This window comes from Sebastes fasciatus, chromosome 4, assembly GCF_043250625.1.
Source record: "Sebastes fasciatus isolate fSebFas1 chromosome 4, fSebFas1.pri, whole genome shotgun sequence".
In the NCBI taxonomy this organism is placed as follows: Eukaryota; Metazoa; Chordata; class Actinopteri; order Perciformes; family Sebastidae; genus Sebastes; species Sebastes fasciatus.
In genome coordinates, this window is record NC_133798.1 from 17,156,396 (window position 1) to 17,176,910 (window position 20,515).

The 20,515-nt window shown below is 40.4% G+C and overlaps 2 protein-coding genes and 1 non-coding gene across 8 annotated transcripts; 2 read left to right on the forward strand and 1 right to left on the reverse strand.

Annotated features, from left to right (window-relative positions):
• The first annotated feature begins 380 nt into the window (after positions 1-380).
• trnar-acg (transfer RNA arginine (anticodon ACG)) lies at positions 381-453 on the forward strand. The gene has a single exon. It is a non-coding gene; the product is annotated as a tRNA-Arg (tRNA).
• A 2,850-nt stretch (positions 454-3,303) lies between these two features.
• On the forward strand, positions 3,304-13,923 carry fbxo31 (F-box protein 31). 3 transcript variants are annotated; one of them, XM_074632323.1, is made up of 10 exons: positions 3,406-3,863; positions 7,053-7,124; positions 7,949-8,035; positions 8,456-8,532; positions 8,703-8,870; positions 9,010-9,084; positions 9,231-9,340; positions 9,655-9,808; positions 10,420-10,799; positions 12,045-13,923. In XM_074632323.1, exons 1-10 carry the CDS (start codon positions 3,434-3,436, stop codon positions 12,265-12,267), a joined length of 1,776 nt encoding a protein of 591 aa, XP_074488424.1. In that variant the 5' UTR covers positions 3,406-3,433; the 3' UTR covers positions 12,268-13,923. The 3 variants fall into 3 exon arrangements, with proteins under 3 accessions (XP_074488422.1, XP_074488424.1, XP_074488423.1); XM_074632321.1 differs by lacking the exon at positions 7,949-8,035 and having other exon boundaries at positions 3,304-3,863; XM_074632322.1 differs by lacking the exons at positions 3,406-3,863; positions 7,949-8,035 and adding an exon at positions 4,378-4,435.
• A 2-nt stretch (positions 13,924-13,925) lies between these two features.
• Positions 13,926-20,444, reverse strand: LOC141765965 (fatty acyl-CoA hydrolase precursor, medium chain-like). Of its 4 annotated transcripts, none has more exons than XM_074632331.1 (13): positions 20,237-20,444; positions 19,473-19,665; positions 19,243-19,384; positions 17,664-17,797; positions 17,356-17,509; positions 17,119-17,223; positions 16,900-16,998; positions 16,598-16,741; positions 16,402-16,479; positions 16,166-16,313; positions 15,906-16,055; positions 15,739-15,811; positions 13,926-15,560 (listed from the first exon to the last, which is right to left on the reverse strand). In XM_074632331.1, exons 1-13 carry the CDS (start codon positions 20,307-20,309, stop codon positions 15,539-15,541), a joined length of 1,515 nt encoding a protein of 504 aa, XP_074488432.1. In that variant the 5' UTR covers positions 20,310-20,444; the 3' UTR covers positions 13,926-15,538. The 4 variants fall into 4 exon arrangements, 3 of the variants coding, with proteins under 3 accessions (XP_074488432.1, XP_074488431.1, XP_074488430.1); XM_074632330.1 differs by having other exon boundaries at positions 13,926-15,570; XM_074632329.1 differs by having other exon boundaries at positions 13,926-15,607.
• Positions 20,445-20,515: the final 71 nt, after the last annotated feature.

The following is a 20,515-nucleotide window of genomic DNA, read 5'->3' on the forward strand; positions in this document are numbered from 1 at the left end:
ATCCCACAATTACAGCATTCTAATAACGCTGTCAACATAATATTGAATCATACGGTAAAAATATATACGTATGGTAACACAACACATTTTTTTAGTATAGGGTGAAATGATTAAGTAACATAAACGCTATATCCGTATGATTATAATTTAAATATAACGTTTAGTAGGAAAAACTTGATATTTCCAGACCTGTCAACCCCTTTTACAGGGCGTAACCTTTAGTAAATTCTTTGCTGGGTTGCCAGATTTATCCAGATAGACTCTTAAACATCGTTAGCTTAGTCGTGTTTATCTGCATTTGTTGATTAGACTGACTGTATATTGATAATGGTTTGTACCACAGTATTAAATATGACTATGATCCATACTGTTTTCATCTCGGGCTAGTGGCGCAATGGATAACGCGTCTGACTACGGATCAGAAGATTCTAGGTTCGACTCCTGGCTAGCTCGATTCTTTTTCTTTGCACTTAAGAGTTGCCAACCTGGCGCCCAAATACATCACGTGATAGCCAATCGCGTTGCCTATCCACTACCAAAAGTTATACCAAGATTTGGTCGTGTCTGGAAGGGAGCCCGCAAAACGCGAAATCTAATCTGAGATCGGCAAAAATTTCCAAAAACTCTGGCGAGACTCGCAGCCCGACCTATCCTAACCTTAACTATTCGAGATCAACAATATCAGTTTATAATGGTAAGCTTATACTATACCTTTCATATTACTGGTTATAGTCAATGCTTGTGATAAACTAAACACTGCAATGTTTACATACAGCACACAATGCTTAATTACTAGAATAATATAATAATAATCTTTATTTGTATAGCACCTTTCTAAACATAGTTTCAAAGTGCTTGCACAGATACAATGAAATACAGACAAAATAAAAACAACAATAAAATAAGAAAACATAAAGACCAAATAATGAGAAAACTAAAACCCGTGACCAGTGGTATCAAAACAATAAGTTACTACACAGTTACTAGCTTCGCATAAGCACAACAGACAATATTAACATATTGGACAGCATTAATAATAAAGCCAATCAATGGTAAATGATTATAACTGCAACAATAAATGATCCACGCAATGAACGATAATCTTTGATCAGAGTGTTTTAATATATAAATACTGTCTTATCTGAATTGCATTCATTTTATTTTGCAAATCATTGTAGAGTATAAAACAAGTATAATTTGGGTGACACGGGATTCGAAGCGATGATCGCATAATCTAGTAGCCCCGTTGGTGGAGCAACTCCGTCATGTGAGAGCCAATCACATTGCCTATCACTACCAAGATTTGACCAATCCGATGCCACCCCACTACCAAGAATCGTGAACACCAATCACCTTCCGTTACGTCATCCACGATTTGAAAAATAAAAAAATAAATTGTTCGGACCATCATCTTTTGATATATTTTTTTGTAAGTTCATTCTATTGTCTCGAAGTTTTGGTATTATAATATAAAGTTAAAATAACTGAAAATATGTGGTTTACCTACAGTGATAGCCTGGTAACAAGCCAGTATGCTAGCAGGCTAATTATGACATTTTAAAACTTAACTATACTGTAAGGGTCCTGCATTCAAAATCCTCCTTAAGTAAAAGTGCAAAAATATTAGCATATGAATATACTTAAAACTCCAAACATAAAAGTACACATTATGCAGAATAATGTATATTATTGGATTATACTTATTGATGCATTAATGTGTTCATCACTTTAATGTTGCAGCTGGTTAAGGTGGAGCTCATTTTAATGACTTTATATACTGCTGGGTAGTTTAATCTATAATAATACATAATTTATTCGTTGATTATATTTTGTATTAATAAACTGAATCTGTAAAGTAACTAAAGTTATTAAATCAATGTAGTGGAGTAAAAAGTACAATATTTCCCTCTGAGATGTAGTGGAGTAGAAGTAGAAAGTATCAGAACATGGAAATACTCAAGTAAAGTACAAGTACCTCAAAAATGTACTTAAGTACATGTACTTAGTTACTTTCCACCACTCATGTTATACTGTTGTGTTTTTTTCTTAGCATACTGTACTGCTCCTGTTGGAATAAAATAATTGTTGGTTATTTAACTGCAAAGTAGTAATGTGTTTTTGATACCTTCACTTTTTTTGCATTAAATCATACCGGGATGTTTGCTGAAATTGATTAGATGTGGAACAGCCCTACCTAGAAAAATGTCCACCAGCCGCCACTGATTAAGAACATATACAGTATAAGATATATGATTGAGGTACTTTTTGTGTGAGAAGGTGTCGTATGAATTATCTATTTAAAAGTCTGATGGCCTGGGGGAAAAGCTGTTCCTCAGTCTGCTGGTGAGAGTCCTGGGAGTCCTAGTATCTTCTACCAGAGGGCAGGAGGGAGAACAGGCTGTTGTGGGGGTGTGTGTTGTCCTTAATCTACTTAAATTAGACATTATATCAAAATTATAGATTACCTATCAGCCTGGTTACGTGTCCAACATTGACCCACACAAACATACTCTTTGCCCCACATTTGGTTTGTTGGTCACCCTATACCAGGGGTCAGAAACCTTTACTATCAAAAGAGACATTTTTGGCCAAAAAATAAATAAATAAATCTGTCTGGAGCCGCAAAACATGTTATCATTGTGATGAAGGTAACACAGTTTATAGTCTAAGTATATAGTATATAAGTTTAATGCAGTGAGGGCCAAAGTGCAAATGTACTGCGGAGTATTAGGGCCACATTGAGGGGAAAAAAAATCTGAGATTTTCAGAATAAAGTCGTAATATTACTAGAAAAAAGTCGGAACTCTTTGAGAAAAAAGTCGTAATATTAAGAGATTAAAGTTGTAACTTTACGAGAAAAAAACCTGTAATATTACGAGAATAAAGTTAGAAGTTTATGAGAAAAAAATAAAATAAAATGAAAAATTACTACTTTATAATATTATGACTTTATTCTCTAAATCTCAGATGCAAAACAAAATGCAAACAAAAATTAATTTCCACTATTTTTTTTAAAAAATCCACAGGGAGCCACTTGAGAGGGGCTAAAGAGCCACATGTTGCTGAACCCTGCCCTATACTCTGGACCCTTTAAGAGCCATCATAAAAGTGGAGTACCAGCTATACTGGTGATGGCCCTTTTTTCAGGCTTATTTTCTTGCTGGATGTCATGCATGTGTCTTCTTCATAACGCTGCGTAATAATAACACACTGTATACATAATGAATACCGGTTTGGTGTAGCAGAAGGAAGGAAAGCTGCTTTACGCTCTTTACGTGCACACAGACCATGTGACGTCACCAGAGACGCGTCTTCTGCTCATGCTCACTAGAGTACAGACAGGAGGGAGATGAGCCAGACTGCTGCTGCAGCTGATAGATAGATGTGTTTAGTGCTGTAGTGATGTAATGTTGCCTGTTTGGTGACTCTACGGATGGCTGTCTGTGCCAGGCTCTGCGGAGTGGGTCAGTCGCGGAGGTGCCGGAGGCGACAGCGGCAGAACCAGCAGGATCCCCAGGGCAGCGACTCGGACATGGATGAGGAGGAAGAGGAGCGGATCGTGGGTCAGAGGCAAGGCGGAGACGGAGGCCTGGAGAGCGGCGTAGCAGCCACTGCAGCAGGGCCGAGTGACGCTGGTGAATATGGCAGCGGTCATGTCAACAACAGAGGCGGCTCTCTGACTCGCAGCACAACAAGCACTGGACCTCAACACCCGCAGTCATTAGAGGAGCTACCGCCGGAGCTGCTGGTGGAGATATTCTCCCTGCTGCCCGGAACAGCTCTACCTAATGTTGCCCTCGTAGGCAAGAAATTCAGACAAATCCTTAACACTGAGACCATCTGGAGAAGGCGGTGCATGGAAGGTAAATATATATATATAGAGATTACTGCACATAGAGACTCCTAGAATATAGACTCCTAGAATAAAGACACCTAGAATAAAGACTCCTAGAATAAAGCGATGAGTTGTTATAATAATATCACGTGTGTGCACCAGAATATATGAGACTCCTTTTTTTGTCGACAGGTTATTTGTGTCAGTGCTCTAGGTCCTCTGTAAATGTGTTCCCCCTAAAAGCATTTCTATTGATCTGTACGGAACCATGCAGGAGAATTAACCCACTCACTGCTGTAAAACATAGACCAAATGTCAGCCATTCTGTGCAGCTGATTAGACTGCTGAAGCAGGACGGACCTAACCTTTTTGGGGGCCTTGTGCAATATTTCATCACCACCATCCCATTTTGTTAAGTCAGGGAACTGCACTATTGCAGGTTTGAACAACTATATCTCATGTATACAATTAGACACAAATGCTATGTACAAATATAAAGATACACCACTAAAACAATACTGCCAAATGTTGCCCTCGTAGGCAAGACATTAAGACAAATCCTTAACACTTAAACCATTTGGAGAAGGCGGTGCATGGAAGGTAAATATATATATATATATAGCGATTACTGTGCATAGAGATATTAGACTCCTATAATAAAGCGATGAGTTGTTATAATAATATCACGTGTGTGCACCAGACTATATGAGAGTCATTTTTTTGTCGACAGGTTGTTTGTGTCAGCTCTGGTTCCTCTGGAAATGTGTTCCCCCTAAAAGCATTTCTATTGATCTGTATGGGAAGCATGCAGGAGAATTAACCCAGTCAGTCACTGCTGTAAATCATAGACCAAACCAAGGCCCCCCATGTCAGCCATTCTGCTTTGTATCTGATAGTGATAAGACTGCTGAAGCAGGGCGGACCTAACCTTTTTGGGGGCCTTATGCAATATTTTCATCACCACCACCCCATGTTGTTAAGTCAGGGAACTGCACTGTTGCAGGTTTGAACAACTCTATCTCATGACACAAATGCTATGTAAATATAAAAAGATACACCACTAAAACAATAATGCAATCTATAGAAAATACACACTTTTTTATCAATCATTGATTGAAAATATTTGAAAATATAAGATAAGATAAGATAAGATGAACCTTTATTAATCCCCAGAGGGAAATTCAGGTGTCAAAGCTGCATCATCAGCAAACAGAGTGAAACACAGGAGAGGTAAAGGTATACAAAAATTATAAAAACAATAATAGAGATATAAAAGATAAAGAGTGAATGGGTGAACATAGTGTGCACAGTCCGTCAATAAATAAATGTAGTATGTGCAATAAATAAATGTAATATGTACATGTGCAGTTTATAAAGTTGTATATGAGTGGGCAATAAACAAATAAAATGCTCTATTGTGGCATGCGTATACTAGATATTATCTCAAATAGCTGGATCGGGTATCGGTGACACAATGGAGCCGATCTAGTCAACTTATATATTTTATAGTGGAATTTTAATTCCTGTTTCAGTTTTGACCAATTTGTTGCTGCAATATCAAGGATTATTACACGGCTTTGTTGAATACACGATTCTGATTGGTCAATCACAGCGTTCTATGGTCTGTTATTTCTTTATAGCAGACCGTTGCTATGTATAACAGACCGTTGCTATGGGTGCAGTTCTGATGTTGAACTCTGGCTGACCGTGTTTGTGTCAAATTATTGATTTCTTAAGTAAGTAGCTGTGTGATAAGTGGGATAATGTACAGCTAGCGGGTCATTGTTGTGAAATAAACCCCTGCAGGGCTTCGCTCCGCTTCGGGGTGCGGCATCGCCCTGTCGGGGTTTATTTCGCAACAACGACTGGCTAGCTGTACATTATCCCTTACTTGCATTTCAATTGTAATACCTGTTAACTTCGAAGATTTTTTTTACCAAGTTGCTGGTGTACGATTTATTATTTTAATAGTAAATAACAATTCAGTAAATGTATCTATGTATTTATCTGTTTGACCTTTTGATCGGAGTTCGTGAGGGATTGACAGCTGCTCAGAGACAGTTAGGCTCCAGCTCGGCTCTGATTGGTTGTTTTCTGCAGTCTGTGAAATCTTGCAGATGCCATTAGGAGCACCGGAGGACACAGAGGCACATGATTTTTTTCAGATTACCTGTCTCATGCACTACTGTCACGATATAGTGACCGTTTTATTAAAATAATTTTTTTTAATCATATTTGCTCTAATTCTACCCACTGCAGCTTTAATTGGAAGAATACTCAGTAGATACATTGCTTATAAAAATAAACATTAAGTGCAGCGCGGGTTTTGATTTCCAAAACATGAGCAGGGATATGTGGGGCCACTATTTTGTACTGTAACATAATCAGGGCATGAGGAAACTGAAGCGCTGTAGTGTGTGAGATAATAGTAGTGGCCTTAGGAATGTTATGTTCTCAAGTTACACAATAACCAGTATACCAGGATTTTATATTAAGCTGCAGCAATCAGTTACGTTTAAAATCACTGAAATCAAAGAATTGAACTAAAGAAAGCAGTTAGAGTAAAAACAGCAAGCAGAAAAAAGCTGGTAACAGAGTCAGAGACAGCACTTATAGTAGTGAGGCACTTACAGTGGAATCAATAATTTAATAGATCTTACTACGACTACTAATAAGCATGAACAGTTTACAGCCAAAAGCAGTAAGATGTGTGATTAAGATCTGAAAATACTGCAGTGTTATAAGACCATCCAGTTGTAAGACCTTACTGTAAATGTATCTATTCAATGCCTCTTACTAATGAACAAGCAACAAAAACAAGTAAAATAATAACCAAAAAAAATGAGCTCCGAGAGACTTAACAAGTCTTAAACTGTTCTTTTTTGGGGTTCTTGTGGTGGCTGCTTAGTTCACTCGTGCCTCAAGCCGGCTGTGTACTTCTGACATCTTGTGAATCATTATGGATGGAACGTGATCGGGTCACGTCTGCTGACTGGAGTTCAAGCTTGGACCGTCCATCTTGCTGTTTGCTGTGCAAATTTCCTGCACCGCTGCTCTCAGTTTAGAGTCAGAGTTGATCTGACTTTTCTGCCACTGTTGAGTGTTTTTTTATTTCAGTGTAGATCTGCCATAATGTGCATACACCTTGATTCACAGTATATTATAAATTAAATGTAATGTTAATCCTATTTCTCTCCTGTGTTTTTCCTCTCTGCAGAGTTTGGTATGAAGGAGGATCTGAGGAAGATGGAAGTGGGAGGAGTATCTTGCCGGGAACTCTATGTTAAACGTGAGTTTGACTGCTGATTAAATGTCACCCATGAACTGATCCAATGAAGTATTTGGTTCATTCCTACTCCATCAGGTCATTCAGCATTTACACCCTCATATTTTTACTTGTGTGTATTAAGGGTAGGTGTCCAGTAGGGCTGCACGATTTTGAAAAAATATCTAATTGCAATTATTTTGACTGATATTGCAATTGAGATATGATTTGCGATATTAGAGGGAATGATCATTTTTACATCATTATTCTCATTTTCATTGAAAGATATAGTTATTATGGTGTGATTTTTGCAGGGGTCTGTACCAAACAAAGATGTTTTCTTAAGTATGTAGAATACGATGTGTAGTTCAGGACATCTCTGCAGCACAATATTTAATTTGAAATGTTATTTTGAAACACATTTTGCCTTTAACAAAAATTGCGCCTGCTGAGATTTGAAAATTACAGCACGCCATATTGCGATTACAATAAAATTTCAATTAATTGTGCAGCCTTACTGTCCAGATAGATCTCCCTAATGATTGTGATTTACAGCAGATAGAAAAAAAATAGTCCAATTGCTTTTCTGATATACTGCAAATGTGGTTTCTTGGTTCCACGTGAACTCAGGTACATCTGTTTTAATGCTGTCTCTCCCATTAGTTCCTCATTTGATTATCCGCAGAGATATAGAATTTATTTTGAAATACCAGTTGCCACAAAACATGCCCGGCAACACTTGTTGGCTCATTGAATAGATTATGTTGGCACATTTCTGCAGTCACTTGAAGGCTGAGCCCGCCTTGGTCCATGGCTGCTCTACACATGCCTGTGTTGTGCCTGTCCAGGTGTCAACCCACGGGTGAAGTCTGGGCGCTTTATGAAGCTCCTCCCGGACTACGAGCACATGGACTATAGAGACGTGTACACACATTGTATGTACATGGGCCTCAACGTGGATGGCTGCAGCATGAGGGGTTGTGTGAGTGGGACTCTTGTTGATTTGATTTGTAAGCAAACAGCTGTAGCAGTGTTACGCATCCCCTTTTGAACTTGATAATAATTCTCCTCAACGCTGTTTGCTTTCATATTAAGTGTGAAATGGGAGGCCGGGGTTATTTGGTGTGCTGTGTGTTTTGTTTGGACTGGGAGCGTGGTCAGTTTACACTTTCTTCCCTTTGGGTTTACATCTCATAGACTCCATCCTGACAGACATTAAACAGAGAGTTGAGTCTGTGGGTTTTAACGTCTCCTCTGGTGTTTCTAACATTGCACAATGTAGCTCGTAGTAAAACATTGATGTTGCATTGCAGAAACTGATAAGTATGGTGTGTTGTTGTGCTCTTGCGTTGCAGTGCTTCACCCTTACAGACATATCTTGGGCTTGTGGCAGCCTGACATAGGGCCTTATGGTGGATTGCTCAACGTTGTGGTACGTAGTGTTTCCTAATCAAGACATTTGCATTAAGATAAGGAACAACGACTACATTGTACAGTTCTTCTTTCGCATGAAGCCATTTATGATGCGGCAATTTTCGGCTGCTAACGCTTTTGGCAGGAAAAGTAGATCATTTTAAATTATTAAAAGTGTTTTTCATTCAGGTGGACGGGCTGTTCATCATCGGCTGGATGTATTTGCCGCCTCATGACCCCCGTGTGGAGGATCCCATGAGGAGACGGCCGCTCTTCCGTATCCACATGTGGGAGAACAAAAAGGCCACTGTGGAGTGTATGTACGGACACAAGGGTCCCCACAAAGGAGACATACAGGTGAGGGCTCACACAGCACAAACGCTTCTCTGTGCACCAAAGAAATGACACAGATTAGTTATTCTACTTTAATACGAGACTAGAAGCGAATAAAAGTATGTCATCCTTTTAATATGTTTCATATTATGTTATTTTTTAGACTGGGAAGAAGGATGAATTTTCAACAAAGTGTAACCAGACGGATCATCACCGCATGCCAGGGGGCAGACAGGAGGTGAGGCAACTGTTACCACCTGACACCTGTTCTAACTACTCACTTATCTCGCTCGTGTTTTAAAGCCCATGTACTTTGTTGATGACGAAATTCAAGACTGTTATCAGCATTGTACTGATTCCTCTACTTTGTGTGCGTACATGTAGGAGTTCAGGACATGGTTGGAGGAAGAATGGGGCCGGACACTGGAAGAAATCTTCCACGAGCACATGCAGGAGCTCATCCTGATGAAGTTCATTTATACTAGTCAATATGAGTACGAGTCTCTTCCTTTACATCACAACTTTCTCTGTAGCTGAAATGGAGAGTATCACTGAGTGTTAACTTCCTCAGTAGCTCTCATTGGTTAAACAATAATTGCAATGGAATGGCTTGTTATCTTAAGAGATAGTTCTTGTTTCGACTTGTGAGTGAATGTATAACCCGTCCATGACCTTGGCAGAGGCTCAGGTAAAGCTGTTGCTTTCCATATTTATCTAATTAATAATGTGAATCGTGGTGTTATATATTATGGCAGATCTGTAGCAAAAAGTCAATATTTGACTAATGTCGTCTTCTTTCTTTTGACAGTAACTGCTTGACATACCGGAGGATCTACTTGCCTCCTGGGATGCCCTCTGACCTGCTGCACCCAGGCCTCTTCAAAGGCACCTACGGCAGTCACGGCTTGGAGATTGTCATGCTCAGTTTCCACGGGACGTCTGCGAGAGCCACCAAGCTCACTGTAAGTTAGTGAGTAATCGTTATCAGAGGCTGTGCTTGTATTTAAAAGATTGATTTTGTACAGGAAAGACTGCTTTCCTTTTAATCAATGTTTAACCTTAAATGTCCTCTCGGTCATTGTCGTCCTCTCCAACAACAAACTATTCAGACAAACTTTTTTAACAGGCTTACACACCTGCCTTTGAATGGAACATTCTCACGTTTTTTTTATCTAGAGGATGTAACTAGGGCGGCTGCAACTAACGATTATTTTCATTGTTGATTAATCTGTCGACTATTTTCTTGATTAATCGATTATTTTTTTGGTCTATAAAATGGTGAAATCTTGTTTCCAAAAGCCCAGGATGACGTCCTTAGATGTCTTCTTTTGTCCACAACTCAAAGATATTCAGTTTACTGTCATAGAGGAGTAAAGAAACCAGAAAACATTCACATTTGAGAAGCTGGAATCAGAGAACCTTTTTTTTTCTTCACTCAAACCGATCAAAGTAGTTGCCGATTAATTTAATAGTTGACTACTGATCGATTCATTATTGCAGCTCTAGATGTAATATTAACCCACAAAATGAATCAGCCAGTGGTGCAGACTGTTCATTTTACTGCTTCCTGCAGGGAGACCCCAATGTTCCTGCAGGACAACTCACTTTGGACGTTGACCTGACCCGGCCTGTGGTCCTCCCAGACTTGGAGCACCAGCGCAACATAGAGGAGCTGTCCCGGCTGGTACTCGGGGTACACGAGGAAGTCCAGAGAGAAGAACAACAACAACAACAGGCTAAGGACACTTCTGCCACAGTCAGAGGTGAAGCAGAGGGAGCCTGCGGTGATGCCAGCGCAGCAGAAGAGGTGGAGGAAGACCATGTTATCTGTTCAAACAGCTGCCAGACCGGCCCCAGCAGCAGGAGCACCAGTCCTCCTGAAACCCAGCCGTTCGTCCTGCCTCTGGGGGTCATGGCTCGCAACGAGGTCTACCCTCGCACCTGCAGAAAATGGTAAGAAGTCAGCTGTACAGAAAATGCATACAGTACAAATTCCACAGAGTACAGATTGATCGATTGTAGCTGCCTTTGCTCCAGTAACCGACACAATGTGCCTATTGTTTCTGAGCTGTCACAATCTTGAATGTTGTTGAAAGTTCACAGCCAACAAGCTGAAATCCTATCGGCCTCTAATGAATGCTTGTCAGTATGCATGTTGAATGGTTGACTGAACAACTGTTGTGAGAAAGCGGTTGTCTTGAACTGTATAATTCATATTTTTATAGGTAAGGATATTTAATTTACAATATAAAAGTTATTATGGTGATTTTGGCTCCCACAATGAATTGCAATCTGCAAGAGGAATGTAACTGCATACATCTTTTTTATTTGTTTGCATGCGGTGGTGGCATTAGTATTGCCCTAAAAGAAAACACACTGATTTCACTCAAGTTTGACGATGGATGTTGATAATTGGGATGCAGCCCTGTTTCACAGATTCCCAATCGATTAATCTGCATTAATCCATAAGGAGGTCTGTGCTGAGGGCTTTAGCTGGGGTGTTGAGTCAGGACACCGAGACTGGCTTTAGGGTTATTTACCGTCTTGTCTGCCACAACACAAGGTTGTGTGTGTGGTGAGTGATGAGTAATACTCATTACTAACGTGGTTAAACAAGAAATACAAGCCGGGTCGTGGCACAACTGCTCCTCCGGGGTGACTGATAGCAGTCAGCGCAGACTCAAATAGCTGGATCGGGTATCGTAACAATGGGGTTGATCTATTTAATACAATTCTGCTATATATATATATAATATATATATATATATATATATATATATATATGTATATATATACATGTATATATATATATATATACATGTATATATATACATATATATATATATGTATGATCCCAGTCACTCCCACACAGTGAGGCATACAGCTTATTAATTAACTACTGGTATCGGATTGGTACTCGATAAAGCCCAGGTAGGGCTATCGGGACTGAAAAAGTTGGATCGGTGCATCCGTAGTTTGGCAACGAGATGTCGAAATGGGCCGTAGCCGAGATCACACCGGCAAAAACGAAAACAGACGTTTTTGACTACAAGGTCACTATAAAGCTTTATGGAAAATAATGTTCTGCAGTTATTACCACTCATGATTTGTTAAAGTAAAATACTGAGTCTACAACCCATTGAAATTGGGTTGAACTAAATATTGATTGATTGATGAATTGATGTTCCTTCATTTCAGCTTCTATGGGACGGGCCTGATCGCTGGGCACGGCTTTACAAGTCCAGAGCGCACCCCGGGGCTCTTTGTGCTGTTCGATGAGGACCGTTTTGGTTTCATCTGGTTGGAGTTGAAGTCTTTCAGTTTGTACAGTCGCCTCACGGACCACCTAGCTCACGCTCACGCCCCAAATATGGAGCGATTTGAGGCCATGCTGGGCAACATGCAGTCCTGGACGTCCTGATGCACCACATTTTAAGTCTCCCCCCCACAATACAATGCATAATAATAACAACCATTTTACACAAATCATCTCCCTCTGTCCTCCGCTGACTGAACATTACTCACCACAATAGCTCATGACCTTAACTCCACGTTGTATTCACAGACATTGGGTTTTACTGTCTAATTAAGCTCGTAATCACGTCGTCACCCTGACCTAGCGCTTATACACTCCTGTCCCCATGAAAGGCCTCTCAAGTCACCGTTTATCACCTCACCTCAGTATGACCTTAATCCTCCAGTGCAGCATGAAAACAGGTCACATTAACCTTTTTTATTTATTTATTTATTCCCTGCAGGAGAAAAGGAATGATATTTCATACCACTTATTATGGATCAAACTGTACGTGCCTCTGATTCTAAAATCATGTCTGTACTTGGTAGTGCTTGACGACGATAAAGGTATCCAATGTATTCTACTATATAACATTATTCTGATTTCAGTGCCCAACTTATTGAACTGCATGCTGTGTTTTGTTTGGATCTAATCGCATCTCACTCATAACCATTATCTGAACATGATGTTATATTTTCATTAAGCAGCATGTCTTGCTTTTTAGTTGTTGTTTTGAAGACAGCTTCTCAGGTGTTTTTCTCTTTGCCACAAGTCAGTGAAAAACAGGACTAAAGTATTTATGTGTATAACAAAAATGTATGAAGTTACATTCATTTTAGTAATTTATCCAATAAAAATACTGAGTAAGTTTTACAACTGGGCAATTTTATAACCATTGACAAGAGAGGGTTTGCTGTCTTATCAAATCAAAACACTGTAGCTACATCAGCCAGTTTTGGCCCTTTGAACTTAAGAGATAATGATACGCTCTGGCGCATGGTCCCTACATCAAACATACATTTAAGGTCGCCACACCTGACATACCATTATGTAAGCTGGAACGATGTATTGTACTGCAATAGAATAACGTAACCTTTATATAAGCTGAACAAAAATATCAAAATTATACAGTTTATGTGCTTATTAAATGATGGTCTGAAACAGAAACTTCTCTTACCTTTGAAATGTATTGCATTTGTTGTTTGTTTAAATGGCTGACGTAACGTTTGCCTGGCTTTATACCTGCAAAGCTATTCCCTCCAGTTTTCCAATTCACTTCGAACTTGAGACCAGGCTAGCTGAACATTATACAAACAGACAGCTCAAAGTACCAAGTAAGTGTCTGTGTGTCTCATTACGGCCTGATGGTGTTGCCCAGTAGCTTTCTTACTCCAAGTGCACTTTTCTGGGCAGTATAGTGAATCATTCAAAATCACTGGCCAGCACTTTTATATCAGACTGCAGCTTTACTAACATTTGCAAAAAAAAAAAAAAAAGTGTCTGCTAACGCGTCATCAACTTCATTTTATTACGTTTTATTAATTTCCTCTCAATTTTAGAATAATTATTTTATACATTCTCCTATCTGTAAGCCCTCTGTACCCCGCTATTTGAATGATTTGCCTTCGAAAAATGTTGCTTTGTACTATTTTCAATGCAATACGCCTGATTTTGTGGAAAACAAACTAAGTTTGACCTATTGAACTGCTCACATCGGACTTCAGGGAGCTTTTCAGCTTAGGCGCTCTTCTCAGTAATAAAACAATACAAAACTGAAAAGAATCTTTTTGTCAAATCTCTTTATTTGTTTCTGTGTTGTGTATATGTATCCCATGGCTGTGATGCAAGAAAACTGTTATCTCACTCCATTGCCATAGTGGAATTTTGATTATAATGTATTCTGCAGCCCTTTCCACAACAGCCCTGTATTACAAAAGCCCTGTGTTCTGTTGTCGGTATAAACCTCAATTCATTTGTGCCCACAACTGAAATTTTTAATTTCCTTCGGTGGAAGTGTTCTCTGGCCTTACCGAAGCACAAATAAGAAGAAATTTTAAAATCGGTTAAACTGTTTGGCTGAAACGTGAGTTTTTCTTATCATAATATATCTAGTATTTGGGCGCACTGTTTTTGCAATAAACTCCATTATATTTTAGGAAAAAAACTGATCCCATGTGCCCAAACACTAGATATAGTATGATAAGAAAATGACTGAATCTCAGACACTACAAGGAGCACAATCAAGTATTTGGTATCTATGAACTCATAACAAGTTGAATCCTGACTTTGACTATTAATTAACAATTATTCAAAGTCGTACTGTTAGATAAAAATGTGATAGTGTAGCACATCCCAGATTTCGAAATCAAGGAGGAATAATACTAACATTTCACTTGTTTAATTGGCTCACATCACAATAGACATACGCTTACGAGTTTCGGCACGGAGCCTTCTTCACCGCATTTGAAGTACAGATTCAGTTCAGTAATATAAACAAAGGGCAGAGCTAACACACAGCTGGGAGTTGGATACAATTATTTGGAAACCAATCACTTTTTCTTTTCACATGGCTCTAGATACAGGGACCAACCACAGGCATAACCTATAGTTAAATCTGATCCAAACCCCATACATACAATGTTGGACTCCACAAAACACTGGGATGTGCTACCCTATCACATTTTTATGCTTATTGGACTTTGGGTCTAGCACGCCAAAGTGAATCCCATTGTTGAAGCGCAACCCCCTTTACCAAAACAGTGTAATGTTAGTTACTTACCCAAAGTATGTCCAAATTTAAAGACTTAAGACCAATCAGAACAAATGTTGTGGCTTTTTTCCTTATAAATCTAAATATAGTCTTTGGCCACAAATGGGTTAAGTAACCCATGTTCACTTTTCATACTACAGTGTTGGACCTATGAAGTGTGTATGACAATATTGAGTCAGTGATACAGACAACACATAACTGATTAGAACAACAACAACATGTGGGATCCAGATAATTAAGGAGATGTTAAATATGTGGGCAAACACACCAAAGCAGGGGTAACCCATGACTTAAGGTGCCCCTCTGCTATACATATTTCCCCCTGAGCTTTTAGATTTTAAAGAAGTATCACCTGAAGCTATCTACCTTAGATTCAAACTGATGTTCAGTATACACAATGGCTATACAAATGATATCACACACAACTTTTTAAGTTAAACTGTGGAATTTAAAAAATCTTCTAAAGTTACATTTTGAAAGGATTTCCTATCCGTGGTGAGGTGGCTGTTTTACAGCTCGCTACGCTCCATCTTCTCTTTGTGTTGTCGGACCTTCTCCGGGAGAGTCTGTGTCAGGAAGACAAACCGGTCCTTCTTCAGGTGCTGACCAGTTACCTGCTCCTTTATATCAATTGACAAGTAGTCTTCTTCTGCTCCATACTTTGGCCAGTGGACAAGGCTGTCCCCATTCGGAGACCTACACACACGCACACACACACGCACACACACACGCACACACACACACACACACACACACACACACACACACGTTATATACAAGTCTTATCTTCATGTGTATAATAACTTGTAATCAGGGTGAATTCCTACCCTGTGCGAGCAAAGTTGGCCCAGTAGCTCATCATGGTTCTGCTCAACTGCTCCTCATCTTCATCACATGCACCTAAAATAATGATAATCTGGTAAAACACTTTCCACTCTAGGAAACCCAGAGCTCTGGTGGTCTATTGAAATAGTGATTTTTATATTGCACTTACCGGCTAATTTGACATGGGTAGTTGAGAAGCAGAATCCAAATACTGTAAGGACCTCATCTCCATGGTCACTCCCAACAAAGCTCGGCCTTTTTGACTGCAGGAATTTGAGAGTATGCTGGTACTCATACAGGTATACAGGGGCACCTGCATCTAGTAGTAGACAAATGGGTGTGATCTGTCTTGTTTATGAAAGTGTGTCACAGTAAATATGAAACAATGGTTCTTAAATAGATTTTCAAAATCTTGTGTAAGTAAAATACCTCTGTGGACATTAGCAGTCTTAATGGCTGGAATGGTAAACATCATATCTCCAAGCAGCTGAGTGAACCCATCTCTATTCTTCACACGATCTTCACCGGTTCCAATATATTCATCAGCCACCAATTCTCTGAACATCGCATCTTCGGGCTAGAGAAAATGAGCGACACATCTGTCAGATAAGTTTGAGCATGATGAAGCAGAGTAATATTGTAATGTCCAGCACTGTCTGCCTTACATTAGGGTAGAATATGAACATCATGTTCATGGCCAGCTCCCGATCTAATCCCTCTGTCCAGTTTGGAGGAGCAAAGTACTTAAGGAAGACATTTAAACATTTCAGACATGGACTAAAGCAAAACAATCATGTTTTCATGGACTTATCGTGAAATCAGTAATCTCTTCAGTCAAATTTCAGTAAAATGCACACCTACCTGAGGAAGTATCCAGCCCCCTTCATCATTATTAACGCCGGTCATGAATGGTACAGTGAGAAGTTCATGTTTGTGGAACAGCTCATCCACAGGTTTTGACAGGAAGTGTCCATCAACATTTACAGTAATTTTCATTTTTCCTTCCTTGAGAGAATAAAATGTGTAAAAGAAAAAGTTGAGATAAAGACAACACAATTTATAAAAGTGAACATTTCATAGACATCTTGCAGAAGACAATAAAGACTAATTTTCAACTAATCCCATTAAGTCAGTCTATATCAGATTTGCATAAAATATCTCACCTGCCCAATAGCCTCAATAGTGTTAATATCGAGGTTTCTTATGCAATCAGCGATCTTCTCCGTGCTTTCGAGGCTACAGCCAGATATATTAGCTACCATCTGAGGAGAGATATGTGGGGTTCATCTCAACAGTTTAGAAAAAATATATATATTATGTTGTGATACTGATTTTGTGCACTGAAGAATGTTTACACAAAAAAATAAACACTGAAAATGAACCTGCGCTATTGGTAGAGGATCATTTGCAAGGATTAAATCCATTGCAGCAGTGCCGCTCTCAGCAATGGCACGGTGGAACAGGCCATCAGACAATGGTGAGAGAAGCTGTTGATTCAAGGAACAGAAGAAATGAAAGGTTCTGTGGACAGTAGTGACTTTGCAGTGACATCAACTGTGTAATACTTGCAAAAAAAGGTGAGTTTATTTAAAGTGCTTTATCAGCAGATTGATCCTTACCAGGAGGGATACGCTCACTCCGCCTGCAGACTCCCCAAATATGGTAACTGAATATGGGTCTCCTCCAAAGCTGTGAATGTGCTGCTGGATCCACCTCAGAGCTTGTACCTGGTCCAACAGGCCAAAGTTCCCTGACATGTGCTCGTCTCCAGTGCTGGATAGAGCATAAAATCAAAGTCTACAGCAGCTGATAAAAGTGACCCAGTTTTGAATTTTTGATCACATGTGGCACAGATGAAATCCAAACTAGTAGAATACAATCATAGTATATTCATTCTAACTGTGCTTAGTGATTTTAGTTGTTTTACCTGAGAAAGCCCAGAAGTCCCAAGCGGTACTGGATCAGAACCACAACCACATCCTGGTAAGCACCCAGGGCAGAGCCATCATACATTGCAGCTGACCCAAGAGCAAACCCTCCACCATGGATCCACACCATGACCTGGGAAAGTAATGAAAGACCTTTTTGTAACTCACACAGGCACTGCCCTCTACTGGACTCTAGGGGTAATACTCTCCACCAATCACAAGCATGCATTCACCCACTGAAACTTTGCATAAACGTAGCCAGCCAATCAGGATGTGCCTACCCAAATACATGCGGACCCCACAGTATATAATGCAGTGTCCACCGCTGGCAGCCATCCTTTTCTCTTCAGCAAACGGCGATTGCCGACTGACTGCTCATCTCCACGGATGGGTTCGCCACTTCTAGAACTTTGTCATATCCCGCCCTCTTTACCAGAAAGGATCTTCACAATGCCTGCTTCGAGAGACTTGGCAGAGAGTGCTGTTCAGCAGCCACCAGCCCTGGCCGGCCTGCCGAGCGCTGCCCTCAAGATTCAATGCCAGCAGCGGTGGGTTCACTTCCGATGCCTCTCTCGAGGTCAACGCCATCAAAGTCCTCGCTCCAACTGCCAATGCTCCGATGCTGTCTCCGGTCATCCCTGCTGAGGCACCGGTTTCGTCTGCAGACAATCATGACAACAATATGTCGTTGGTGTCCAGGTTCAAACGCTGGAGCGAGGAAAGGAGCCCCTGTCCTGTGCAGTTGAGTCTACTTTTCTCCTTTTTACAGTGTTTGATGGATAGAGGGCTGTCTATTAAAGTGTGTGCAGCAGCCATTTCTTCCTGCCTCGATGGTTTTGACGACAGACTGGACTTTGGCCATCCTCTCATGAAGCGTTTTTTGCAGGGGGTCAGGAGGCAACGGCCAGTGATGTGTGCCTGCTCCCCACTGTGTGACCTGCTATTGGTGCTCGAGGCGTTGGTGAAAACCTTTGAGCCTTTGGAGCATTCCTCTTTGTAGGCGTTGTCATTCAAAACAGCTTTGCTGCTTGCATTGACATCAGCTAAGAGAGTATGTATCTAAGCGCCCTGTCGGTGCACCCAAGTTGCTTGCTTCTTCGTGGTGACCGCAGCAGGGCTACTCTCAGACCAAATCCCTCCTTTGTTCCCAAGAACTTAAGGAGTTATTCAGGTCGAGGGCCATACAACTGGATGCTTTTTGCCCTCTATTGGAGGAGAGTATTACCGATTGTGTCCAGTAGAGGGCTCCACCTGTGCTTACAGAGCTAGGGTTACAATATTGTAACCTTTGATCTTTTCCACAAAGCATAAAGCACATTTTTACTTTATTCTATCTGATCTCTATCAAACTACATCAAACAAAGACTTTAATCTGACTAAAACATAAAACTGATGGTGACAAAAACAGGACAACATCATTCCCTTTGCAGTCTGGTTTTAAATATGGGCATCATTACTCATATTGCCACATGGAATCTTCCAAAAGAAATCAAGTCAGCTTCTACATAAACTCTATCCAGAGTTATCCAAAGCTGAATCTCAGCAACTGAGCATCACTCCAAACCTGCAGCAACTTACTGGGAGCTTGGCATTGTGAAGTCTGTTTGCAGGGGTGTAAACGTTGAGGTAAAGGCAGTCCTCTGAGATGTCTGGGAGCTCTACCAACTTGGAACCTATTTTATCAATCAGATCTATAGAAGTCTGTTTATTTTGAACACACCTGAAAGAGAGTCATGTTTTTGCAGTGAATATGGGACATAAGTTCTCCAAGTGTGGTATGCAACAACTGAAGCACATGAAGGACTTACATGGGTGGCTTCCGGGTGGCGTCTCTCACTCCTTCCCATCCCTCTACAGGCTGGGGTGCAGCCAGTCTCAGAGCAGGGCCTACAGGTGGCTTTGCAAATGGGATACCCAGGTAGGCGTGGACCCCAGTCTCCTTCCCCTTTACACTCACATACTGACCTCTCAGGCTCCCGAGCTTTGTGTGGACTTCAGGTGCTGTCAGGGTATTAGGACTGAATCAAAATCATAAAGTAGTGCAATTTATAAGTTCCATTGCTGTAATGCCCTTTGTAAAGTTGTGTTGATCTAATCTCTACATATAGCCGTTAAAAAAGAGGAAGAAAAACAGCTTCCTCCTTCAAGAGGAGGATGCACCACATTGCTCCATTCTGGCAGTTTTACACCATTGAGTTGTAGGCTTTCTGATTAGACACTCACAGTCACTTCCAAAGTCCTGTTACCCTGCATTAGCGTGAGGCCAGCTAAAATTAGTAATTATAACTCTACCTGCTTTGCTCATTGAGGAGTTACACCTTTGGACACAGTCAGCCTCACCCTCGCCAGTATGTAGGTAAAAGGGCACTTTGATTGAAGCGCGATAAAATGCAAACAGGTAACATCAAGTCAACAACAGATTTAGTCCTGCGAGAAAGACATTTAAAGTAGATATAGGCTACTATAACTTGAGTAGGCTTATGTTATTCAGACTAATGGTACCGTCAGATCTACATCTAATATCCCATGTTATTGGGCAAAGAACTGAAATGTTAAAGTGTCTCCTACTTACCATGTAGGTCTGCAGCAACATAGAGAAATAAAGCAAACGTCAGAAAGAAGGTCTTGTTTACACAAAACTTCATGGTGGTTGTCTCTGTGTGGATTGCAACACTGCTGGGTTCTGAGAGGAGGAAGAAATGATGCCTGCCAAGAAGCTTTCCGCTTATTTCACCCAGGCAGTGCTGCCCTTAATATTACGTGCAAGATCAGGCGTGGCTCTGTCGGTTTTATACCACAAACTGTATTTGTAAAGCACCTTTCATACAGGTCAGTGCAGTTCACATTGCTT

Bases quoted from the DNA above. Each gene is read 5' to 3' on its own strand.
- LOC141765965 (XM_074632329.1), bottom strand. From the start codon at position 20,309: ATGAAGTTTTGTGTAAACAAGACCTTCTTTCTGACGTTTGCTTTATTT. The intron at 16,480-16,597 runs GTAGGTGTGCAT...GTCTTCCTTAAG, and splicing joins GGGGCTGGATACTTCCTCAG to TACTTTGCTCCTCCAAACTG. The intron at 16,056-16,165 runs GTATTTTACTTA...GTCTACTACTAG, and splicing joins GACTGCTAATGTCCACAGAG to ATGCAGGTGCCCCTGTATAC.
- fbxo31 (XM_074632323.1), top strand. From the start codon at position 3,434: ATGGCTGTCTGTGCCAGGCTCTGCGGAGTGGGTCAGTCGCGGAGGTGC. The intron at 3,864-7,052 runs GTAAATATATAT...TCCTCTCTGCAG, and splicing joins GAGAAGGCGGTGCATGGAAG to AGTTTGGTATGAAGGAGGAT. The intron at 9,809-10,419 runs GTAAGTTAGTGA...TGCTTCCTGCAG, and splicing joins CGAGAGCCACCAAGCTCACT to GGAGACCCCAATGTTCCTGC.